At 39.5% G+C, this 27,618-nt stretch overlaps 1 protein-coding gene across 1 annotated transcript; it reads right to left on the reverse strand.

Annotated features, from left to right (window-relative positions):
- On the reverse strand, nt 1-27,179 carry LOC122552190 (A-kinase anchor protein 8-like). The gene is made up of 13 exons (XM_043694786.2): nt 27,075-27,179; nt 23,257-23,304; nt 20,003-20,207; nt 17,223-17,703; nt 13,769-13,880; nt 12,855-12,913; nt 11,184-11,226; nt 5,595-5,661; nt 5,362-5,503; nt 5,068-5,173; nt 3,279-3,409; nt 2,422-2,517; nt 1-1,438 (listed from the first exon to the last, which is right to left on the reverse strand). The coding sequence occupies exons 1-13, from the start codon at nt 27,091-27,093 to the stop codon at nt 1,022-1,024; spliced, it is 1,926 nt and encodes a 641-aa protein (XP_043550721.1). The 5' UTR covers nt 27,094-27,179; the 3' UTR covers nt 1-1,021.
- Nucleotides 27,180-27,618: the final 439 nt, after the last annotated feature.

The following is a 27,618-nucleotide window of genomic DNA, read 5'->3' on the forward strand; positions in this document are numbered from 1 at the left end:
TTACATTGGAAGTTTTAATTAACACCACTACAAACTGATTTACAGTTGTGTATAAAATTGAAAACAATGAAGTAGAGTCAAAGTACATTGCATTTAAATAGCCTAAATAAAGGTTGCTGCTGCATAGAAAAGCAGGGTGGAATAAACCCAGTACAGGAAAAATAAATGAAAACAACTTCCTGCAGCTCATACAAAAGCTAAACCACACTGCATTCCCACTGAGCCAAGCCATACTTGTTTTCAATTGTTACTCAATACTGAAGTGTACTTTATCACATGCCAACTGATCTGCATTTGGTTTGAAAACAGTGGAGGTGCAAATGCTAAAAAAAAATTAATTAGGCTGCCAGTTGTATGTTAAATGTAATGTGAAACCTTGAGGCAGCCCACACCCTGCAGGAATGCAGTATTATTGCCCTGAAGCATTTCTAGATTTTCACAATAGCTGCTTCACTAAATATTGCTGGACTTGCATTTGCAGTTACAAAAATCAACTTTTAAAACAAGCAACATGCTCAAAAGCACCATTCACCAATTTCATGCAAGAGAGCGCTAAATTATTACAACAAAATATTCTAAGTCACCCAAATCCTGCTACATATTTACACCTCATCTGTACACAAACCAAATGAGAGATTTTTAAACCCAGTGTCTTAGTTTTACAACTGGAACAAATCTGGATTGTGTAGCTTTGAATAAAGATTGCCAGACCTTGAGTTAAGGTCACAAACTTCAATTACTGCAAACAAACTTCATGCCAGTCCTTAGTTAGTAGGGATCAATTGAACACCACATTAATCACATTACAGGAACCAAGTTTATTTAAAAAAAAATTCACATCAGATGTAGAAGTAAATTTGACTTGGCTTTAGCCATATTGGATGAAACTGCAATACAGCAAGTGAACACAAATCTACTGGCAAGTTAAAAACAATTAAATTTTTAAACTAGTATAAACCTCAATAGCTGGTATGGGATAGAATTATACATCTGCATATCTGCAGAAAATTGTACTACAAGTTTACTCCAACTGTTCTTCATCTCCCTTCAGCATCTCATCTTCCTCTTCTGCTGTCAATTCTGGATCCTTGTCTTCAGCTGTCTCCCCAATGAACACCTCAGTTCCTGCCTCACCCTCAGCCTCCTCTCTTTCTTCCACTGCTGCCTCTGCCTCTTCCCCAGCCTCTTCCTCCCCTCCAGCCTCTTCTTCTGCCTCCCCCTCCCCAGTTTCTTCTTCTGTTGCTTCCCCTGCATTTTCTTCAGATGGATCGATCATTTCTTGCTTTAGTTCAGTGACAATGTTGTCTCCTGTATCTTCAGTATCTCCTTTGTTCTCAACATCCACAGAGCTATCCTTTGTACCATCACCACCCTCAGCAGCTGCATCAGCAACATCCTCCTCATCTTTATCTGGATCATCAGTGAATGGGTTCTCACCCTGCAAAAAGACATACATGCAGTAAAACTTTAATACAGTTCCTACAACAAAATGACTCATCTCCGCAGTGTCAGGATTGATATGTAAAGTCCTCCATTCAGACCAATAAAATCTGAACCATCATTTGAAAAGCAATCCAATTTATTTTCCATAGAAAAATGAGTTTGTCTTGCAAGATGCTAGCAATACCTAGATGCTACCCTCAAATCATCCTACTTTCCCCACCATGAAAAATTCATTCACTCGAAGGCCTTTCCGACTCAAAAATTGTTTTAAGAACAAGCACTGAAAAGTTACAACAAACGTGGTGTCAGCGTGTTAATATTCCATCAAAATTTTACTGATGTGAAAATTGTTTTGCTAATACTAAAAAATCCCATTTCATTATAAATTGATTTTTTGTTTAAGCCAGCAACCTTGAAATAAACATTTATATAATGTTTGTTTATCATGCAATTATTATAGTTTAATTTACTATAATGGACAATATACTTAAAATGGAATCAATTGTTGTGTGGCAGTTTGCAGTATTTGAGGAGAAAATGACTTAATGTCTGTCTAGTCAGTTGAGTGCAAGTGAGAACGCTCTCTGCTGGTAAGTTTTATTTATGCAAAGTTGCATTATATTAAAGTGAATTGCACTTAATAAATCAAGTACAACAGTGATGTGTACTACCCTGTATGATGCTTCTATTACTATGTGATCAAAATCGGCACACTCCCATTCCCACAGATGCTGGATACTAAGATGTCACCAGCTAAACTTAAAATACGATAAAATGAATTCTGATGATTTGGACACTAGTTAGCTATAATGGAAAAATGAGGATTATTCCGAAGGCAGAACTTACAAGATAACATTCTGTTGACTATATTGCTATGTCTGTTTCAAACCCAGAATTAACCAACCAATACCAAGATTTTAAAGATTTTTATGCAACAGGTTGCTGTACAGAATTAAAACTCTTGAAGACAGCAGTTACCTTCTTGTACTTCTCTAGCATTGCTGCTATGTTACGATTATTCAAGACACTCCTAGCAACGACAAGGCTGCCCTTCTTGGCTTTCTCCAGCATTGCCTGGTAGGAAAGAGATGTAAAAGGATAATCAATGAAGCTCATGATTCCTTGCTTTTTGGATAAAATCTTGCATTTCAAAATATCTCAGGACTCAAGAAAGCTTAGCTAATCAGACAAGTATGGTGGATACCTCAACTTTTTTTAATATATACATACACACTTTAGACAAAATAACTATTTATTTCACAGGCCATTTGAAGTATACGACTTTTTTCTACTACATCCCATTCTGCTACTATTCAGCATCTATGAGTTAGCAGTGAAGCTTGAGCATTTGAGATCAGTTTAGAGATCAATGACCACATGCCACTCTGTTTGAACTTGAGATCAATATCAGTCAAAAACCACCTACATTTTATTTTCGAACACTTGCTCCAAATTTAAACACTTATTAATGTTGAGGGTTTCTGGTTCCACAACCCTCAGGATGAAAACATTCCCCTGCCCTTTCTACCTTTAAACTGTGCCTCCCACTCAATGCTCCCTCCGCCAAGAATGCTGCTTCTGGTCTACCATTTCAGAAACCTATAGAGGTCAAAGTTATTGGACAGACTTCCTAAGTTTACAAAAATTAAACTGGGAAAAATTCTAATAAAAATTATCCCTAAGTCCTAAAAACAGAGATCCAATGTAATCCTGGCTAGGGGAAAGAGACTTGCTGTCACCAACAAGAGTACAAAAAACAGCTCCAAGAGAATGTTAGCCTCCTCAATCTCCTGTCTGCAATTCAAAATCTGCTTCACTTATTACACAGCACTTACTCTGCGGTTCCAGCCGTGATCTGGTGATTTCAAATGTCGCATAAGGACAGCATTCTGAATGGGGATAAACAGATCACAGGCAACACAGTGTGCTGCCTCCACTTTCTTCATGAAATGTTCCAAACCAACATCTACAGAACAATTACAAAGGATTAGATACAGCAACTGATAGTAAAAAAAATTGAAATGGGGAGGGGACAGAGTTCCTCAAAAAAGGCAACAATGACAGTTTTGAGATTATGCATTCTATTTACAATCAATAAAACTTATTTGCATGTGAATTCTAACTGATGTCATTTATCAGGTTGTCTGGTGACCACCTCCTTCTTCCCTCCCCATCCCCAAACCTTGGCACACTGCTCCAGTGCTTATGCTCAGCAGCATGCACTTAAATCATTCAGGAAATAAATTAATACTGTTAAATAAAATAGTAACATTGAGGGGGAGACAATTGGTGAATATTTAAGCAGTTGTTTAACACAGCTGAATGTCAAAACAATAAAGCTCAAATTACTGATACCAGCATGTCAAACATATCTGGGTATGGAAAATCAATTTGTGAGAAAACAGGTGATCCAAATACTCTCAGCAAAGCTTACAGATTAAATTTAGTGTACTTGTTGGCAAACAGAAAATCTGATAAAAATGCCAGACTTCTAGAATTGTGGAAACACTTAACATAGGATGAAGTAGCGAGTGGTTGATGTAATCGATTAAGCCTGCTGCTCTGTCTGTCTGGGCCAAATAGTTTTTCTTCCCCTGAAAAAAGAAAGTCTGAATTCCATTCCTACAGGTCTGTTTGCTTGCTTTTGGAAAGACCTTCAGTCTTTAGGTCTTTTCATTTTTCAACTTGTACACATTTTAATACACAAGTCAGTGTTCCTAATCTTAACCATCTAAAATGCTATTGGTTGTGCCCACTTCTGCAACTGTAGCTCCAGTTTGCAGAACTAGAACATAGATTTTAAAAGCACCACAGCATGGTGTTGAAAATTTCCAACTGCAATACAAGATAAAAATTGATTTATCTTCAGCTTCAAACTGTCTTTTCAACCCAATCTTAAACCACATTCAAGACCTATTTAACATACCCCTGACACACTGAGACAATTAAATTAGAACTGTATTCATACTGGTTCAAACCTTGTTCCCATGCAGTCTCCGTTCAGAGCTGGAGTAACAAATAGTTTCAGATCTGCTGTCCACTGTTTCTCCACCAAATGATTCAACATTTTATCTAGGGTACAATCCCAAGCAGAGTGCCTTGCGTAACTACCTCGAGGCCAAAAAGATCCAGGTTAAAAGTTCCATTTGCCTCAGGCATGTCCTATAACTTGTCTGAAAACCTATGATTCCAAACAGTAGATACGTAGTTCTGCCTGCCATTCCTCACTAAGCCTCAGGTTTTGACCACATTTCAGTGTACAAATTGCAAAGTGGAGGCCAAGCACCCCTCCAGTGGAACTGGTTAATATGGAATACAACAGAACGAGATTCAAAGTTCAACAAAAGATACTGAACCAATTTTTAAGATTACTTTCTATAGGTACAGAATTAACCTGGTTTCTCATTCTAAATCTTGTGCCTTTTCCATGGCAGTAACAGTAACATTTTATAGCTGTTCTGTGAAAGAAGATCCAAAGGCAAAGAAATAAAGTTTTCAGTAACACTTGTCATATGAAAATGCAAGGCCCTGAGCTTGGAAAGCTAAACATTGATTAAGCCATCTTATTTGCAATGTCAAATCTGCAAATTACAGACTGGATGCTTTCCACTAAGTCCAACATACCTTGCAGTAAGTCTTGCTGCTGCATCAGCTGCTTTCTCAAGATAGTTTTATCTCCAATTTGCTCCCGGCGCTTCTGAGTTTTCTGAATCTTGTTTAGGATATACTCCTGGAAGAGATTCAAACATTAAACAGTTTGTATGAACAATGGATTATATTAACAACCTGTATTCTTACACACAGCTACCTTAAGACTATTGCCTGTGATATGCAATGAATTGCAGGCTGAAAAAATACAATTAAAAGAAAGATTTTGAACTAACAGCAATAAAAAAAAGGAACAGAATGGATACATACATGCAAGAAGTCCGCAGTCTGCTTGTCAAGTCTGGTCGCAATGAACTTGAAAGTTTCCTTGTGGAACTTGCTATCCACATGGGAAGAAATATCCTCATCTTCAAAGGTTCGGAACTTACAAACTGAGCAGGCATACATTATCCTGTAACACAAGATAATAGTCTTTAAAAATGAGCTGCGGAATATAAACAGCAGAATAGAAGAAATCTAGCAACAATGCTGTTAATGCATACCTTTCTGCAAGACGGTCACGATTCTTCTTTGGTTTATTTGCCTTTTTCTTTTCTTGCATTGTTGGAACTAATTAAAACAAAATCACTATTTTAGTATATTAGGTAGTAGCTATCTAGCTCCTTAGTGTTTACAGTTTAAAAAGGTAAATTCTCAATAATACTCAGTCAGATATATGCAGCATGGAAACAGACCCTTTTGTCTAACACACCCATGCCAAATCAGATATCCCAACCCTATCTAGTCCTATTTGCCAGAAGTTGGCCCATATTCCTCCAAACCCTTCGATTCATATACCCATCCAGATGCCTTTTAGGATGTTGCAATTGTACCAGCCTCCACCACTTCCTCTGGCACCTCATTCCATACACACACTACTCTCTGAAAATGTTGCCCCTTAGGTCCCTTTTAAAAGGTTTCCCCTCTCACCCTAAACCTATGCCCTCTAGTTCTGGTCTCCCCCACCCCAGGGAAAAGACTTTGTCTATTTATCCTATCATGATTTTATAAACCCCTATAAGTCTCCAACACTACAAGGAAAACAACCCCAGCCTCTCCCTGTAGATCAAATCCTCCCACCTTGGCAACATCCTTGTAAAACTTTTCTGAACCCTTTCAAGTTTCACAACATCTTTCCTATAGGAGGGAGACCAGAACTGTACGCAATATTCCAAAAGTGGCCTAACCAATATCCTGTACAGCCGCAACATGACCTCCCAACTCCTATGCTCAATGCTCTGTCCAATAAAGGAAAGCATACCAAACACCTTCATTATCCTATATACTCCACTTCCAAGGTCTTTATTCAGCAACATTCCCCAGGATCTTACAAGTATATAAGTCCTGCTAAGATTTACCTTTCCAAAATGTAGCACCACTCCTCAGCCTGTTGGCCCATCTAAACAAGATACCATTGGGGAGTAGTAGACAACAAAGAAGGTTACCTCCAATTTTGGTGTCATCTGCAAACTTACTAACTGTACCTCAATGTTTACATCAAAATCATTTGTGTAAATGACAAAATACAGTGGACCCAGCATTGATCTTTGTGGCACATATAGGCTTCCCGACTAAAACGCTTCCTGACCCTCCACCCTATCTTTTACTTTGGAGCCAGTTCTGTATCCAAGTGGCTAATTCTCCCTGTATTGCACATGATCTAACCGTGATAAGCACTCTACTGTGGGGAACTTATGCCAAACACTTTACTGAAGTCCATATACATCACATCCACTGCTCTGCCCTCAATCTTCTGTTACTTCAAAAAACTCAGTCAAGTTAGTGAATCATGATTTCCCATACACACAGCCATGTTGACTATCCCTAAATCAGTCCTTGCCTTTCCAAAAGCATGTAAATCCTGTCCCTCAATATTGCCTCCATCAAGATCAGGCTCACCAGTCTATAGTTTCTTGGGTTGTCCTTACCACCTTTCTTAAATCATGGCATCACTTTAGCCAACCTCCAGTCTTCCAGCACCTCACCTCTGACTATCGATGATGCAAATCTCAGCAAGGGGCCCAGCAATCACTTCCCTAACTTCCCAGAGTTCTAGGGTACACCTGATCAGGTCCTGGGGATTTATCAATTTTGCATTTCAAGACATCCAGCACCATCTCTAATATGGATATTTTTAAAGATGTCATCATCTATTTCCCCACATTCTACATCTTCCATGTCCTTCTCGACAGCAAACACTGGTGCAAACTACTTGCTCAGTATCTCCCCCATCTCCTGCAGTTCCACACATAGGCTGCCTTGCTGATCTTTGAGAGGCCCTCTTGTCTCCTTCGTTACCCTTTTGTTCTTAATGTATTTGTAAACACCCTTTTAGATTCTCCTTAACCCTGTTTGCCAAAGCTATAATGTCCCCTTTTTGCCCTCCTGATTCCTCTCGCAGTGTAAAGGCAGTAGGAGTATACTTAAGCTTTCACTCGATCTCTGCTATCTATACTTACTTTTTCTTAACAAAACATCAATTTCTCTATTTATCCACATTCCCTACACCTACCAGCCTTGCTTTTCACCTCAACAGGAATATACTGTCTCTGGACTCTTGTTCTCATTTTTGAAGGCTTCTCATTTTCCAACTGTCCCCAAATCAACTTGAAAGTTTTTGTCTAATACCATCAAAATTGGCCTTCGTCCTATTTAGAACTTTTAGATCCGGTCTATCCTTTTCTATCTCTATTTTAAAATTTAATTATGGTTGCTGGTCCCAAAGTGCTCCCCCACTGCCCTACTTTATTTCCCAAGAGTCGGTCAAGTTTTTCAGCTTCTCCAGTAGGTACATCCACATACTGAAACCAAACTTTGTACACTAAAAATTCCTCTCCACCTAAACCCTTAACACTATGGCAGTCCCAGTCCATGTCTGGCAAGTTCAAATCCCCTACCAGAATGACCCTATTATTCTTCCTGATAACAGATCTCCTTACAAAATTTGTTTCTCAATTTCTAGCTGACAATTAGATAGTCTGACAATCCCAATAGGGTGATCATCCCTTTCCTATTTCTCAGTTCCACCCAAATAACTTCCCTGGACATTCCCAGGAATATCCTCAAGTACAGCCATAATGCTATCCGGAATCAAAAACACTACTCCCCCTTCTCTCAATCCTTTTCTCTCCTTCCTGTAGTATCTATTTCCTGGAAACTTAAGCTGCCAGTCCTGTCCATCTGAGCCATGTCTCTAATTGCTATGATCCCAGTTCCATGTTCCAAACCATGCTGAGTTCATATGCCTTCCCTGTTAAGCCTCTTGCATTAAAATAAATGGAGTTTAATTTATCAGACCTACTGCGTTCTCTGCTTTGTTCCTGACTGTTTAACACACTACTTTTCCCAAGTGTACCAGTCTCAGATTGATCTCTTTCCTTACTATTTCCCTGGGTCCAACCCTGGCAACATCCTTCTAAGTCTTTTCTGAATCCTTTCAAATCTCACATCTTTCCAAAAGGAAGGAGACCAGAATTGCACGCAATATTCCAGCAGTGTCCTAACCAATGTCCTGTACAGCCACAACATGACCTCCCAACCCCTATACTCAATACTCTGACCGATAAAGGAAAGCATACCAAATACCTTCTTCACTATCCTATCTCCCTGCAACTCCACTTTCAAGGAGCTATGAACCTGCACTCCAAGGTCTCTTTGTTCAGCAACACTCCCTAGGACCTTACCATTAAGTATATAAGTCCTGCTAAGATTTGCTTTCCCAAAATGCAGCTCCTTGCATTTATCTGAATTAAACTCCATCTGCCACTTCTCAGCCCATCTGGTCCAGATCCTGTTGTAATCTGGAGGTAACCCTCTTAGTTATCCACTACACCTCCAATTTTGATGTCATCTGCAAACTTACTAAATGTACCTGTTATGCTTGCATTCAAATCATTTAAGTAAGTGACAATAAGTAGAGGACCCAGCACCGATCCTTGTGGCACTCCACTGGTCACAGGCCTCCAGTCTGAAAAACAAGCCTCCACCACCACCCAGTCTTCTACCTTTGAGCCAGTTCTGTATCCAAATGGCTAGTTCTCCCTGTATTCCATGAGATCTAACCTTGCTAATCAGCCTCCCATGGGGAACCTTGTCAAACACCTTACTGAAGTCCATATAGATCACATCTACCGCTCTGCCCTCATCAATCCTCTTTGTTACTTCCTCAAAAAACTCAATCAAGTTTGAGAGACATGATTTCTCACACACAAAGCCATGTTGACTATCCCGAATCAGTCTTTGTCTTTCCAAATACACGTACATCCTGTTCCTCAGGATTCCCTCCAACATGCCCACCACCGATGTCAGGCTCACTGGTCTACAGTTCCCTGGCTTGTCCTTATTACCCTTCTTAAACAGTGGCACGTTAGCCAATCTCCAGTCTTCCAGCACCTCACCTGTGACAATCGATGATACAAATATCTCAACAAGAGGCCCAGCAATCACTTCTCTAGCTTACCACAGAGTTCTAGGGTACACCTGATCAGATCCTGGGGATTTATCCACCTTTACCAGTTTCAAGACATCCAGCACTTCCTCCTCTGTAATATGGATATTTTGCAAGATGTCAGCATCTATTTCCCTACAGTCTATGTCTTCCATATTCTTTTCCACAGTAAATACTGATACAAAATACTTATTTACTATCGCCCCCATTTTCTGTGGCTCCACAAAGGCCGCCTTACTGATCTTTGAGGGGCCCTATCCTCTCCCTAGTTACCCTTTTGTCCTTAAATGTATTTGTAAAAACTCTTTGGATTCTCCTTAATTCTATTTGCCAAAGCCATTTCATGTCGCCTTTTTGCCCTTCTGATTTCCCTCTTAAGTATACTCCAAAGATTCACTATCTATCCTGTCTATACCTGACATATGCTTCCTTCTTTTTCTTAACCAAACCCTCAATTTCTTTAGTCATCCAGCATTCCCTATACCTACCAATCTTTCATTTCACACTAACAAGAATATACTTTCTCTGGATTCTCGTTATCTCATTTCTGAAGGCTTCCCATTTTCCAGCTGCTCCTTTACCTGCGAACATCTGCCCCAATCAGCTTTAAAATGTTCTTGCCTAATACAGTCAAAATTGGCCTTTCTCCAGTTTAGAACGTCAACTTTTAGATCTGGTCTATCCTTTGCATCATTAATTTTACGCTGGCCCTAAAGTGCTCCCCCACTACCAGCTCAGTCACCTGCCCTGCCTTATTTCCCAAGAATAGGTCAAGTTTTGCACCTTCTCTAGTAGCTACATCCACATACTGAATCAGAAAATTTTGTACGCACAAATTCCTCTCCATCAATTGCCACTCCAAGCAATCCATGCGATCTGATAGGAAGTGTCTTGGTCGTGAATCCTATAGAGACACAGTCAGTAACTCTCAACTCCCATATCAGATAGGAAAAGCACACTCTACTAAAGCAGTCTTTATTCCTTCACAATCTACAGACCCAGAAAACAGCATTGTCTTAATGCTCTAAAGAAAACAATGCTCCAGGCTAGCTTAATGCTCAATTCAGCCAAAAATCAACAACCATTATTCCTTATATAAAAAAAAGTACCATCCTTTTAAAAACTACACAGTACTTTGTTCAAAAAGGCATTGGCAACAGGAAGATCCAAGCTCAGTTGAAGTACAGTTTAATAGCTAGAGTTTAACACGGATTAAAACAAATTCTAGACAAAGTGTATAACCTCTACTGATAAAATAGCTCATTGCTTAAAGTGGAATCAGCTATTAACAATTTGCTTGCACTTCAGTCTCTTTCCCCACTCTGCCTACATAAGGTCCACACTTTAAAACAGGGACAACCTACTTGTATCACATTTCAACTGAGTTAGTGTGTTAAACTATCCAGCGTTACAAAATTAGACAGTTAGCAGCTAATTAGCATTTACAGAATGTCAATTTAACCTTTTAGCAAATTCACTTTGCCAAGAAAGCCAAAAATGTGAATCAATCAAACCAACATAACCTTGCAGAGAAAGTGACAAGACAGATCAACAGAAAAAACCACGAGAAACTTAATGAACTCCCTTCCTCCGCTGAGTACATGGATTCATGCAGAGAATTACACTAACTAAAATGTGATCTTACAGCGTTTTGGTTTCTTGTCCTCACCCTCTTTGCCTTCACCAGTCTGGGAAAATAAAAACACATGCATTAAGGCAACATTATAAACATGCTCCAAGAAATATTTTTGCATGTTACATTCAGTTGCAATAAGTTAGAAGTCCCATGTTGTGATGCATTGGACAATCCAACTTAGTAACAGTATTGATTGCTACAGTGACAGTGACTGAAAATAGAACTTTCAGCAAGTCTTTCCAACAAAACATACTTGAAGTAACAATTAGTTTTACAGGCAGATAATAGCAGAAAATCTAATCCAAACTCCGAGAAAAAAAAAGAGTGACTCGTAAGAATATTTATTTCACATGGAAATATACTTTAGGGGATAAAAATGAGAGTTTGGACACTGCGTTTGGAGAATAGCTGTTTGCTTTTACACGTCCAAACTGATACTGTGTTGCCTTTACTTATTGGCAACACAAGGTCATCTAACTTTTGGGAGATGCCGGATTTGACACTTGAGACATTGACACCAGGTATGTGTTGCAAAACATGCTTTTCCTTGGCAGCTTGTCACAGAACTGAGATGTGAGCAGTTTCACCCAGAGCTCTTAAAAAGTCAACAAGACAGGTCAGTATCTCGTTCTAGTCCCACTCCTCAAAAAGCACCACACATTAGCTTTTTTTGTTTGTGTAAAGGTGACCTTTTAAGACCAACAAACTGAGAATATCACCTTACTCCACCCACACATTTTTGGCTCCTGATCCACAAACTATGTTCCTCTGCAAAACTATTTTCCAAATCCTATTTATGAATCATTGTGCACTCATTTGGATTTAATGGGGATGCAGTTTACATTTGCATGTTAATTAATAATCCTTTCACCATTTAATATAGCATATACATTTGTTATAAATGTTTTTCTTCTAGTTTAGAAATCTGGTACAAGTTCCTTTTTTTCTGGTAAAAGGAAGCAAATTAAATCAATAAATTGGGCTTTCATTTCTTTAAGACGACTTGTGGAAGAGCTGGATTGATTTCTAGCATTAATGGTATATGAATGTTTAACTCTACTCATCCATATTTATATTAAAATTGGCCTAGTTTCTCAGTAACTTCAAGTCTCCCGAACATGTCTCCAGAGGCTGGGACTGGCTTAAAATGGGGGGGGGAAAAAATAAAAAAGGATTTCTCCACTTCAGTCTTAGTTTTACATATGAAACCTGCCAACTGTTTCCTGCAGGATTCACAGAAAAAGTCAATCTGGACTGCGGAGACTTGACTGATAATAGAGTTGCACTGTTTCCCAGAGAACACTATGAAGGGTCAAAATCCACATCAGACGTTGACAGTCAGTAAGACTATAACTGAAAATCTCAACCAAAAAAGGCCAGGTTACATCATGCAGAATTTTAATAGTTGATTACTTGCCAAGAATTTATCAAATTTCATGTGGACATTGTCGCTTACAATATAAATTACCCACTTCTCTCTTCCCCTCATTAGGATAACAAAATAGAATCAATCCCATACAATTAAACAGCCGCAGAAGTTAAGCTCCTTCATACTAAACCAAATAAACCAGTAACATTCATGCAGAACACAAAAGGTTCTTCAGTCAGTCTCTCAAATGATTGAGCTCTGGCTTTATTAGCAAATACTCAATGGTCAGCAGTCAGCAAACAACTACTTACACCACCATCCCCAGCAGCATCTCCAGCAGCATCTCCAGATTCACCACCATCATCTTCTCCTGAAATTAAGAGTCATTTTAAGAATGCTACCACTCAGATAAAATTATTGCACTATGCACTTCATGGAGCAGTCATTTGAACAAGTGTAGGTACAAAACAGTTAACAATATATAAGTTACATAGTGACTATTCTCTTTCAACATTTTGTAGAGTGCAGTTTCAGTGTGTCACAGAATAACTATATTTCGGATGTTGTGTTGAAGACATTTCAACAGATAGTCCAGTAACAAAGTGGTTAGAACCTGGAATGGAATGCAACCTGAAAGATGTTGTGGAGCAGATTTAATCTGATTCAATCGACTTATCTGAAAAGGATGAACTTGCAAGGGAGAGGAAGAGCAGCACTACACAACGCACATACACAGCCAATATAGACATGATGAGCAGAGTAACTTCCTTCTGCAGCATAACAGTTCTTAGACACTATGAAACCCATTCTGGATAGATCATGGGACAGCACAGGATTGCTCAAGTCAATCCCATTTTCACTCTGTATTGAGATGCATGCCAAGCACAGGGTACTACTTAGAAGTCAAGAGGAAAATTGGCCTTAGCTCCCATTCTGGTAGTTTGTAGTCCAATTGTTGACTTGAACCTGACCTTAATTCTGGAGTAAAACTTTACTGGATATCTGAACAAAACTTAGTAGCTAAATGTCAAGTTTCAGCATGCACCTGTATCAGTATAGATTATCAATATCTTGCTGAAGGAAATGTAGTTCTTATAGAGGATTATTCAAGATTAAAATTTAAAATGCAGGAGACAGATAGTCTCATGAAAAAGAGAGGGAACATCACTTGTACTTTAACATGGCAAAAAGACAGGTTGCAGGAATGAAAGAATTTGATGCATACCTGGATCAGATCCATTAGGATCTTCGGATTTTGCTTGTTTGTTCTCTGGTTCATCGGTACTGGCTGTGGAAAGCTTTCTCTTCCTGCCAAAGCCTGCAGTCACTTTCTTCATCTGTTAATGATCAAAGAGAGATCAATTCACATTCTTTATACACAAAGAGCATTTAAAATATTTTTATACATGGTGTTGAATCAATCTCGGCGTGCTTGCATGATATGCATAAGTGATCTTCAAATATTCCAATTATTAACACTCTGGACTTAAACGAGTTATTTGTGGAGTCCAGAACAATTTTTGTTTACCATTTAATGATTTAGGATATACCCTAACTTGACACTCCGGACAACACACAGAACGTTCCACAGCTAGCTAGGTTTGACCTGATTATTTGTTGCCCCAATGTTTTAAAAAAGACAAAGAACACTTCCTGATCAACTGAATGCTGGACAACAGTTGGACTGTACAATACTGACCCAATTTCACATTTCAAAATTATTTCAAAATTAAAACCTAACTTTTCTGCAAGACATGCTATGATTTTCTGTGACTGGTACTAACCAAACAACTTGGGAATCAAGTTGAGAGAACAGAAAATGATGCAATACACTTCACGCACACACAAAGCATTCTAGAACTCATGATGAGGAGAGTGCCATTCTCCTCATCATGAGAGTGTCAAAGATGGCACACTTCTTTTCAAGGAGATCACATAACTACTTTTGCCACCAGATCAGATACACAATCATCTGTGACCAAATGCAACACACAAGCAATGTCATTATTCTAGTATGTGGTAACCACTGGTAGTCTGAAGTGTCAGTAATAATGCCCAACCTCTGCTCAAGTCGGCTGACGACCATGGAAGGGAGAAAGGAGAAAACAGTAAGCAAAATCTTGGAGAGCATAAATTGTTGCTTTACTATTAAAAAGGCATTAGCTTTCTTTTAAAAGAGGACACTTTCATTTTTCAGAAATGTTTAAGTAACATTGAAGCCAAAGGGTCCCAGCTGAATCCACTTACTATATTGAACAAACTGAATTGTTCAGTATTAAATATTGATTTAGCAAATCAAACAGCTTGTCAATTCTACATCACAATATCCTTTCCCTTGGCACTTAATATATGATTTCACTTAGCAAACTTATTGCTAAAAACAGACACAAAGTCAAGCTTATCATTGTGCACTCATCTGGATTGAGACTCATTCTAAAAAGGAAACAACAATCTACACAGCATGCCAAGAGGATGCTGACTTGGACAACAGTTGACATGGAGATACAGCATGACCAGTTAACCACTAATCTACTTTGATTAGTCAGGACATTGCCAGGGAGATGCAGCACAGATTGGCTGGCTCCAAAGTCCTTTCTTCAGTGAAAACCAGAAGAAAGCCTGAAGAATACAAGATGAAAAATACTTAAAGACTCCAGATCTCTCTTTAGCAACGTTTCCTGATAAGTTAATACCCTTCATGAATATAGTTTGAATCACACTCAGCAGAAAGAACATTCCCTTATTTCACTTAATGCACAAATCCTGTAAACAAAAAGTAAAGCAACGTAATGTACTGAATTGCATTTGTTTTACGTCAACTCATATGGACTAATTGCATACCTAGAAACAAACATAAGCCAAACTTGCAAAGCAGGATTGGTCCACAGAAAGACAAGTGATATATCAAAGATTATGGAATTGCCTCAGCATCAGTCACATTTCCTGAAGATTTTGATCAGAAAAGAAGTGGGGAAGAATCGCAAAACAAACAGTAGAATGCTTAAAAAGGTATTAGTTTTTTTTTAAAAACCAAAGGACTTTCATTTTTCAGAATGTTAAAGTAACATTGAAACAAAGGGTCCTAGCTGAATCCACATACTATAGTAAACAAACTGACAAAAGGTAAAAACAGAATTTAAGAATTAAAAAGGGAACATACTGGGAAAGTTATGAAATTCAGGCCCGGACTTCATTTCAATTCAGGAGAATCCAGGCTCAGAATAGCTCCAAAAAATAAATTTATTGATATTTTCCAAAGGTTTGGAAAATATCAAGAGCAAAACACTGTAGGTGCTTCAAATCTGATAAAACAAAAAAAAAAAAATGGGAATACTGAGCAGATTTTACAGCATCTGTGGAAAGGGGAACAGACTTAACATTTCCAGTCAAAGAAAATATCAACCATAATATCCCCATTTTTAAATCTACAGTTGGGAAAATGTTTGAAAGTATTAATATGGACAACATTAAAGAAAAGCAGGTTTGCCTGCTTTTCAGTGTACAGTTGACAACTAATGCAAGCATCCACAGGCTAATTTTTAAAAATTGGAATACATAACAATGAGCAAATTCAAAAAGGTAATTTGGGCACTATCAAAAGGTTGGTAAAAATCACATCTGGAACACAGACTCAATTTCCTTACTAAAAAACTCATTGCATTCTGATTGGTTTGTGGGGTGAACTCCAAAAGAAAAAACCCAGGGTAGTCATTTTAAGTCAAAGTATCTTTTAAACATCACAAAAGTTAAGATTTTATACAGGATCACTGCAGTGGAGACAGATTATAGAAATATGTTGAATATTTACACTGCAAGAATCAATTTTGGATTTGCATCATTTTGTTTCAAAACTGCAAGATCCCTTGAATTTTCCAAGTTAAACTGCATCTACTGTAAATAAATTCCCAAATCGTACTGTACACTAAGGCAGATAATGCATCCCACTGTTTAATGTGTAAAGTTACATTTAACAGTGCAGTACTATCCCTAGTTTAAACATTTAATGTTAGATTTGCAAGCACTTGCCAATTCCAGGCTGGAAATAAAGTGAAATTCAAAAACATGAAGCACATTTTGCATCAGCTACAGGAGACTAATATCACACTAACATACAAATTTAATACAGCATTAAACAGCATAGAATTTATAAAGCTAAGTGAGACTCAATACTCATTTTAACACTAAAACCTTAATGTTCATGCTGCAATCTATGAAGAAACCACAAACATGTTCAATAAATCATACATTCAGTTTAACAACATCTGCGTGCAAATACCCTACAGTGAAGTAGGAATGATTTATGACTGATTTAAATAGAAGGATGGATGTGGAAATTGGTACTGCTCACCAAAGATGGTTCTCAAGACTTAACTAACCAAATGCAATTCTCATAACCTGACTTTAAAAAGGCATGATACAGCTCGGGTTATAGATATGCTAGAGGATTCTTCTGTTTAAGCACTTTCAGTTCTGCACTAGTTGAAACACTGCACACGAAAAATGGATTTTTCTTTGGACAAGGCAGTGGAAGTTCACATTGGTCCACTTCAAAAAAAAATTAAAAGTTGTGCCCTTAAACTAAAAAAAAAGTCCCTCAATGAACAAATGAAATTTTCAGAGTCCCTCATTTTACCTATTAATTACTGGATAAAATAAAAAGTATTTAAAAAGGTACTTACGCCTCTGGTTCGAGTCCTGTCTCTCCTTCGCTGTCTGGCACCTCCTAACGGTCTTCCCGATCCCTGAACTCTGAACAGGTCCATGGGGATAATGTTTGGGGAGAAGAGCGAAGGGAGGTTCCTGGTGGAGGAGGCGGTGGCGGCGTTGGGGCCCCTGCCTCCCATCGACAGCTCATTCCAGCGTGCAGACATTCGCCCGGAACTTGCAGGTGACATGAAGGGGTCGTTCCGATTGGGTCTGTTATATGGAGGCCGGTCTCTAGACCAGTTCTGGCCCCACTGGTTAGCAGGGCCATATGGGTCACGTGCTCTGTTCTGGAACTGATCTCTGCGGGTCCCGTAGGAGCTGTCGTAGTGGTCATAGCGACCTCCATAGGAATCGTTATAATCAGGCCCATATTCACTGTAACCGTAGCCAGATCTGTACAGATCACGGTCATTCAGTGAAGACCCGGAGTCGTAGGACTCGTAAGGTGTAAACCTGAAAGAGTCGCACAGCAAGCAAGGAATCTGGTCAGTAGCTGGAAAGTACCATGGTATAAGTCTGCCAAGAAGTGATAGCAGACTTAAAAACTAAACAACATAGCTGTAGCTAATGACATTTTAGCTAATTACAGAACCTATGTGGTTTGCAGTAATTAAATAAGTATTGGCTGAAATGGTCAGCCTCTATCAAAACACTAGTATTGCATTTACTAAACTGCTAATTAAAATAGCAGAAAAATGGGTCACTGAAAAATGTAACTGATAATCGCACAGCATGGGTTAACAAATACAATATACTTAAGTAATGGTCCATGTTCCATAGCTTTGGCTGTGCAATTACTCTTCTTGGAGCACACTGCCACTCAAAACATGTTGCAATATGGTAAACAGCAGAATGGAAAAATCCACCAATATTTGGATTTTAGCCATTTTAAAGTTGTATGCCATGTTAACTTTTACTTGTGGATGGGAAGGGTTGGGTGGGGGGAGGAGTTAAAGACTATGAACTCAATGGCAACCTTAAAATGACAAAACAATTGTTTGGCTTATAGGCTCTTATGCTTATATCATTTACCTGACATCACTGGACACGATACCTTTGAGAACCAGATCTCATCCTTACAGCCAGCAGGAACGATGGGGATTTTTCCACCATGCTACACCGTCTATGCCACCAAGCACATTTTATTGTAGATACCCTGCTAAAGCAAGCCCTATCTACATTGCCAATCTAGAGAGTGCATTCAAATCCAGCTTTAATGGAATATCAGAGTGTAATTAATTTTACTAATTGAAACGTAGCATCTTACTCTGAACAACTTACTGACGAGAAAATGGTGTTTACAGAGTACTAAACAAGCTTGGTTTTGAATAACCTATCTGTATGTGTAAAAGAAACTACAAACACACCAGCATATATCAGCACATACAACACATGGCAAAAAAGAGACTCAAGTGGTGTGCACAGTACAGCAGCTGCCAAGTTTGCAAGCAGTTAGGATCAAGTCTTCCTGTCCACCACGCTGTCAAAGATTCAAAACTCCCATCCTTAATGGGATGGTTAAATCACCAACTTAAAGAGGAGCTAGACACATCATAGCATCTTGGGAACAAATCACCTCACAACCTAGCATTAACCACTACAGATGATGAAGTTAAATTCAAGGTTTTGGAAAAGCTCACTTCCATGAAAACTGATGGGCGACAATTCTGCAAAACAATACTTAAGGAGAATTTTCAAACTATTGAAATAATCATCAGTCCACCTTAGCACATTTAATACAATTACTTTTTTGACCATTCAGCTAAGTGATTGGATGAGTGTATGCATGACCATTGCCCTTAGCCATGTTGCAAATAGGTTACATTAAGACCAAAATTATTGTAGCAATCTCTTCCTCTTCCCTACTGCAGGGAGGTCAGTTTAATCCATCAAACTAATGCTGCCAATACTAGATTATAACAGAGCTATTTCATATATGGATTGACATGACAATGTCAAGTTTCACAACAAAATTCTGTATTTAAATATCAATTTACCCAGCTTCTTGACAACAGGACTTTTCTAAACTTTAATTTCTCCCACAAACTTCAAAACACCAAGCTTCGCTAATTGTTACTTGTCCTTCACTTAAGCTGTATCCCACATCACATGCATTTCAAAAAAAGCAATGAAGTTGAACAAACGTTTGGAGCTACACAATTAGTATGGAAGGATAGCAACATTGGTACTAAATTGACTAGGTTCACAATTCAGAGATTAGTTATTTTGCAAATCAAAGTAGGTTGACCGATTCAGGTACTGGATTGCTAATTTTCTAAAATAGACATGCACTTGGTTAAAGCTGCCATTTTTAAACCAAAGTACCAAACATCAGAATAATTTTAGCCGCAAGCTTTGATTCCCCCAATTCAAAACCTGCCAACGTAACACGATCATGAAGGTGTCAATCAGAAAGCAGCCGATTTAGACATCACCATCCCTTTCCAGGAAGTTTCTCTGAAACTTACATTCACGAACTCAATTAGCAAATAACCCACACTTAGGAAACAAGTAATACTATTGAAAGATAATTGGTACGGTAGAAACTGAAAAAGCAAACAGTGAATTTGAAGCATGTAAAGCAAATACTCTTGTTGAAGACTGTATTTTGAATGTTAAGATTTATGCAATGACAATTGAAACTCATCACTAAACACACAGATACACAGAGGAAAGGTGTTGTCTTTGTGCAACGCCTTGAAAGAATTGAACTGCTGCTCTTCCTGTTTAGCACTGAATTTTCAGCAAATACCTGTTGTCCTGGTAAGAGTCTTGCACCTGGTTCTCCGTCTCGAGTTGAGAAAGCATGTCCAAACGCTTGTTAATTTTGGCAATGATGGTGTCCGTCGCTGTATTTTTAGGGACCTCCCAAGACTTATTGCCGGAATTGTAGCCATAATTTGTTGCAGAACTGGGTATAGTATCCTGGGTGTAACTGTAATCATAGCCATCATATTCTGAAAGGAACAGAAAGATTTAGAACATGTAGAAACCTTAAACTTTATTAAATGTGCATATCCCAAAGTCAAATGTTGGTAGGATATTTTGCAACATATAGCCATTTTCTAGGAAATGAGCTGCATTTAACAATTTCATACTTATTGGATAGGCATAAGTATCACAACAACATCCCAATTTGACCCTTCTGATTCATATACCCACCCAGATGCCTTTTTAATTGCATCAGCCTCCATCACTTTCTCCAGCAGCTCATTCTATACACACACCACCCTCTTCATGAAAAAGGTTACTGCTCGTGTCCTTTAAGGCTCCCCTTCTCACCTTAAAACCTATGTTCTCTAGTTTTGGACTCCCCTTACCCTATGGAAAAAGGCCTGATCTCAAAAGATGTCTTTTAGAACAGGCAATAAATTATTTGATTCCTTTAAATCAAAAATCATAGAAAACAGTCACTAAAGTTGCAAGGATCTAAGTCTCCTTGTAACAAAACAAAACAGAACGAAGCCCCAGTGGTATTACAAAGAATGGTCTTAGTACAGATTGGCTAATGTCATCTCATTTCAACTTGTTTTGAAGTTTTGGAAACTTGTGAAGGTGGCAACTTCAATTTATTTATTGCTGTCTGAAAAGTTCATTGATATAACAAATTTTTTTTCTTGGAAGATAAGGGTTCATGACAAGGCCATTTACCCATCCTTAATTATTAAGTCATGTTCTTTAACACTACAGTTCATCTGACAAAGGTACACCCATGACACTTTTTGGTAGGGAATTCCTGGATTTGATATGGAGGCAGTAAAGGAGCTGTAATATAAATCTAAGTCAGGACGGCACAGCACTACACAACCCAGTAAGTTTCCGATCAATTGTAAACACGAGGATGGTGTTACCAAATACTGCAAGATGCTTTAGAGGCATAAGACAAAGTATTCAAGAGGTTGATCAAGAGCGATGTCAAAAAAATTGATTTTAAGAGTGCAATTTAGAGATCATTAAACAAAAGACAGTCTTGCCAGGAAGTGGGGGGGGAAGAAAGAGAGGGAGGAGAAGGAGAGCGAGCGCGAGAGAGAGAGAGAGATTCTGGGATTGGGAGACAAGGAAAGACCTCGTAATAGCATTCACTTCTTCAGAATAAAATGCAGTCTCAAAAGACTAGACACTTGCTCCAGTGAGGATTGCAGAGGTTGGAAGGGAAAATAATCAATTAAAAACCCATAAGACTGCATAACATTGCACCCACAAAGGACTCCATAGCAGACTTCCACTGGAAACAACAAATTCAAGTTTACTTCCAAGCTTTAATCCAGAGTCTGTCAAAGCACACTGCCTACCATACATCAGGAGCATTTCAGAACTGACAGCCAGACTACTGCGACGACTAGGACTTAGCACACAAACCAACAGCCACTCAGACAACTCACCAGAACGAAGGACCCGATACCCAGCATGAGCAAAACTAATGTAGTGTACAAAATCCCATGCAAGGACTGCACAAAACACTATATAGGACAAACAGGAAGACAGCTAACGATCCGCATCCATGAACATCAACTAGCCACGAAACGCCACGACCAGCTATCCTTAGTAGCCACACACGCAGACGACAAGCAACATGAATTCGACTGGGACAACATTACCATTATAGGGCAAGCCAAACAAAGAACAGCCAGGGAATTCCTAGAAGCATGGCACTCATCCACAAACTCCATCAACAAACACATCGACCTGGACCCAATATACCAGCCACTACAGCGGACAGCTAAAACTGACAACCGGAAGTGGCAGGGACAGGCCACTATAAATGCCAGAGGAAACACCACAGAAGCGCTTCACAGGAGGCTCCCAAGCACTGAGGATGTCACCTAGACAGGGGACGAAACGTTTGCAACAAAAATTTCCAGCTCGGCGAACAGAACCACAACAACGAGCACCCGAGCTACAAATCTTCATCCAAACTTTGAACACTGCCTGAACCCAATTCTCATCAAATGTCTAAACTGGCTTGGGATATCAAATGGCCTTCACCTGCTCCTAATTCACATTCACATGAGCTTCATATAAAGGCTATGCCTCAATTAATTGAATCCAAAAGGCTTTCTTATGTACCTGGATTGCCATGCTGTGTGCAAGAGCAGATACTGAAATTATGATAGACACTGGGCATAATCATTGGTTGTGATGGCCTCATAGAATATATTATGGAATATATAGTAACAGGGGCGGCACGGTGGCACAGTGGTTAGCACTGCTGCCTCACAGCGCCAGGGACCCGAGTTCAATTCCCACCTCAGGCGACTGACTGTGTGGAGTTTGCACATTCTCCCCGTGTCTGCGTGGGTTTCCTCCGGGTGCTCCGGTTTCCTCCCACAGTCCAAAGATGTGCAGGTCAGGTGAATTGGCCATGCTAAATTGCCCATAGTGTTAGGTAAGGGGTAAATGTAGGGGTATGGGTGGGTTGCGCTTCGGCGGGTCGGTGTGGACTTGTTGGGCCGAAGGGCCTGTTTCCACACTGTAAGTAATCTAATATAATCTAATCTAAAAGGACAAGTACCTGAAAGGGTGCATTCACCCTTCACTCTTGACAGAGGCATATCAGTGAAAACTGTGCAACATAGATTTACATAAGCATTTTGTTCAACCCTAAATTTATCAACTGGAAAATGTATAAACACAGCAAAGATGTAGTGGCCTCACTTGTCAAATCACAGACACCCAAAGGCATCACAGGTATGATCAAGAACAGCCTCTCACTCCAAATTGCTCAGCAGACAATAACCTTGTTAAATGTATGAGATTCACAACAGTAACCCTATCAGAACAGTGCTACATTTTCACTATTTTGTTATAAAGTGACTTGCAAAGATGCACAAATACATGGGGTCAAATTAGCAAACTAATTGCATCAATGCATCCACGTCATTGTCCTACCCAACCAAAAGCACCTAGCATTTAAATGCACTTTTTGCATTACTAAAAAGGGTTAATCTCTTCATAAAATATTTAAAAAGGAGGGTACAGGCAACCAAGAACCCAGGAAAACCTTACCTTGAGAATTAGTGGCTCCGGTGTTCCAAGAATCACCAGTTCCATACCCTGCAATGAACACAACCAGGAGTATTTAAATAAAACTCAATATTTCTCACTAATTAAGAATCACAAAATTCATCTATTGTCTTTGCAAACAGAAGTCACCACCCCAGGCATAGCAACAGCATAGAAAAGGTATCTCTTCAAAGTGATCAAAACAGAAACATTTCTGAAAAGATTCATCCAAACTGGGTCCACTTGCCCAGTAAATAGATGTGTTAATACTGGTTAACTACACCCAAAACAGTTCGAATTGAAATGAAAATTCTGAAAAGAGATGAATAATTCAATAGGAGCTGTGAACTTCACAATGGTCTCTGCTGCAAAGCAGAAAACTTGGATTCTGTGAAAGGACAGTTGAACAGCACCAGAAATGCACCTTAACATGCTGTAATCGTTATGTAAGCTCTCAGAGGAAGTTAAAAATCACAATACCAGGTTATAGTCCAACAGGTTTATTTGGAAGTAAAGCTTTCAGAGAGCTGCTCCGTCATCAGATAGCTAGTGGGGCAGGATCATAAATTCTGTGTCTGATAACCTGTTGTGATACTTAAACTTTGTCCACCCCAGTCCAACACCTCCACATCATCTCAAAAGGAAGAACAAGACTAAGACAGGCTTGCTGGGATTCAAAGTTACAGGAACTAGCAGAAGACAATCTTGTAGGTACCAGGGAAACAGTCCTATGTTTAAAAAGTTGTCAAGAATATTAAAACAAAAATCACAGAACCAATTTCATTGGCTTATATTGACTAAGGACAAATATTCTGCTGGTCAGAATAGGCTTGGCAGGACAAATGGATTATCACAAACATTAATTGAGATATCCAATCTTATGCCATGAGAAAATGGGTTCAAATCCCACCACAGCAGAAGGAATATTAATTATAATAAATTACAATCGTTGTTCCCAAGATATTCTACAAGCATGAAGAGGAATATGATACCCAGGGTTCAGGAGGTATGAAGAGGAAAATGCACACATGCTGGAGAACATTGCATTGAACAAGTACTACTTCTCTCTCTTCATTTGAAGCAAAGTGGCCTTTGGGTTAAAGCTCTATCAGTTGCATCCTTCTAAGAGAGCAGCCATATGGTATAGTAGGACTGTCATACCTTTAACTCTACCCACCCGTTCCACCCATGCTAAATCTTCAGAAAAGTGCTCCGATTAATTTGACTTCCCTATTTCCCCAGTGGCACACTAAGAGTTTTTCCCTTTAAATAGTTATCCAATCCACTTGAATATGTAATTAAATCAAACTTTTCCAGCTTCTCAGACATGTCACAATCTGCTATCTTAAATGTCCTCATCTCCTGACTAACACATCAGTGACAGCTCAATTTGCACAATCTGACATGGCACTCAAGTCAGATTGAAAGTTCAAGCCCACTCCAAGGATTGAAAGCAAAAATTAAGACTGCCACTCAAACAAAATGCAGGTAGATTTGCACTGTCAGAGGTTCCATCTTTCAACGTGACATCGAACCAAGGTCGCATCCAACCTCTCTTGAATGTACAAGATCCCGAGAGAGTGTTCTGATCAATATCTATCCCTCAATTGACTCAACTATATTTTAGTTATGTTATCATCATGTTTGTGGGAGCTTGGTGTGCAAGTTGGATGCCATTTTACAGTGAGTGCATTTTTAAAACAGTTCACTGCAAAGCACTATGGGGCACCCCAATCATAAAATACAAGTACTTCCACTGGAAATGTGATCTTCTTGCTTTTCTACAAAACCACACAACAATCTGAGCACCTCAAATTTGAACTCCCTTTCAAACTTTTCTACTTTTAAGAACAAACCAAACTTCTCCAAACAGGTTTCATAAAATCAAAAATACTACAGACACTGGAAATCTGGTACAAGCAGCTAAAGATAGTCAGCAGGTCTGACATGTGCAGGGAAAACAGTTAACATTTTAAAAATTCCACACGCTTGGTCATTTTTCTCAACCTTTGATTACAATTTGATTTATAAAGTTTATCACTAGATCTTGGATCCAACTTGTACTTCTAATGTGGTATGCACTTTTCATGCAGACACAAGAACTGCAACAATTATACTTTCACTTCCTCCCTTCTCACTATCCAAGGCTCCACTCCTTCCAAATGAAGCAACTGATGTATACTTCTTTCAATTTATTACGCATTGTTTGCTGTTCAGTGTGTTCACTTCAACACAGACCAAATTCTGACTGGGTGACCAGCCTTCTTTCACGTCATTTTAATATACTACCTTTTCTTGCTCCTAACAGTCACCTGCCAGCCTCCAAGTGAAACTTGATAAACAGCGTTACAAATCACAACACCAGATAATTTGGAAACACAACCTTTCCAAGCACTGCTCCTCTTTCAGGTGGTTGTGCAGCAGAACCATAAGACACAATTTATTGCGAAAGATTAATGTCATGCAAGTAACAACAATTGAGGTTTGTGAAATAAGTCATTTTACTTGCATAACATTAATCTTTTGCTATAAATTGCATCTTACGGTCCTACTACACAACAGAAGCAGCAGCGTTCCGAAGCTTGTACTTTCAAATAAACCTGTTGGACTATAACCTGGCATTGTGTTATTTGTAACTTTGTCCACCACATCATAGAAAAACAGCAGCTTTTATCTTAGCACTCTGCAGACGGGAGCACTTTATACGGAGTTTGGCAACTTCTGTTCACAACCACCGTCTCCAACGTGTACCGACCTTCCTCTTCACTGCTGGGTTATCTCAACTGCATTTCAATGTACAGGCCATCTCATCTGTACGCAAACCTCCAGTCTTTATTGCGCCCACTGCCACTCTTTTGCTTCCGGAAACCTTGCGTCAGTTAACCCCCTACTGTCTTTCACTAGATCACAGCATTCCCCTTCTTAATCAAAAAGCAAAAACTGTAGTCCCAAAGAGGTCTCATTCTTTCGGTGAAAGATGTTGCCGGACCCAAAGTTTCTCCTGGGGCAATCTGTCGTCATGATTGTCGTCCATTGCCCTGTCCCCGAAATCCTTCGTGCGTGCGTATCAGAGCTGTGCACACAGAAAACGTGCACGCCCACCGGGAGCGTGCACGTCGGCCTGGAGCGCGCACCTGGAATAATCCATGCCGAGAAACGGCCGCCATTTTATTGCAATTCGATAACATGAAAAGGCGGCGTGTGGATGGCGGTGGAGGGAGGTTTATTTTAAACAGTCGCTAACCGGAGTAACGGAAAGCGGCCGTGACCTTTCGTGTTTTTTTTTGAAGTTGAAGAAAACACACGCGGACCTATGCATTTTAAAAATACAAGAGGCTTTAAAAACGCACATGCGAGTACGTGATCGTGGCTGTTTTTAACTTCAAAAATCGAATAAGCCACGCCTTTCCCAAAAGGATTTTTTTTAAATCTTCGCGTTGAGTTTAATAAAAATAAGTTTTTTTTGGGGGGGGGGGGGGGGGGGGAGGGTGCAAAGGCAAAAAAACGACAAACCCGACGCGCTAGGTCAACCAAACTATGGTGCAGCCTGATTGACAGGCTCTAGCACCAATCTCGGAGCAGCGTTCAATGGTAAGTGAGGCCTTCCACCAATCAGGAACTCCATAGGGCGGGACAAATCGCCCCCTCCCAACCCATCATGTTAGGTCGGCTTCCCGTTTAACATATCGTGCCTCGAGACGGAAATTTAAAAAAAACCTTTTCATTTCTTCCCCCTCCCGAATAAAATGTTCCCAACCCTCGCCAAGTCACGCAAATTACCGAAACTCAAGAGGTTAGACGGAACTGTTCTCTGCACTTACCGGAGTACCAAGAATCCATTTTGACTTCGTTGAATTATATAAAAAAAACCTCCACCCCGCTCTTGCAGAATTTTCTAGCTCCGGAAGGACCACCTACCGGCGCTGATTGGTCTATGCTGAGGGTGGACCCAGCCTTCTCTCCTTCTCTGATTGGACAGCCATCATTGTCCATCAGGGTGACGCACAATGCAGATTTGCCTAATAAGACGCAAGGTGAAAGTTGCAGCTTTCAGTTTCCGCGCCATTGTTCATTCAGTAGCGATTTGCAGCATGGTGGGAGCGGCTTCTGAATGAGGCTCAGACAAATAGGGAAATCTCAGAGCAGTTTTTGGGGCGGGATAGTTAATAAGATTCAGTAAGGGGAGCTAAAAGCAATGGGGGTACAGTAGACGGCTTGCTTAGGGCAGGGAAGAGACAGACAGTGAGGTATCCACAAGGGACACAGATCAGGGCGTTCTCAGAGCAATGGAGATCTTAACGGTATTCAGACCAAGGGGGTCTCAGAACAGTGGGGACTCCAAACAATAGAACACACCAGATGGCC

The sequence above is a fragment of the Chiloscyllium plagiosum genome, unplaced genomic scaffold (assembly GCF_037043375.1).
Source record: "Chiloscyllium plagiosum isolate Xiang-an unplaced genomic scaffold, Cpla_swu_hap1 HiC_scaffold_45, whole genome shotgun sequence".
Classification (NCBI taxonomy): domain Eukaryota; kingdom Metazoa; phylum Chordata; class Chondrichthyes; order Orectolobiformes; family Hemiscylliidae; genus Chiloscyllium; species Chiloscyllium plagiosum.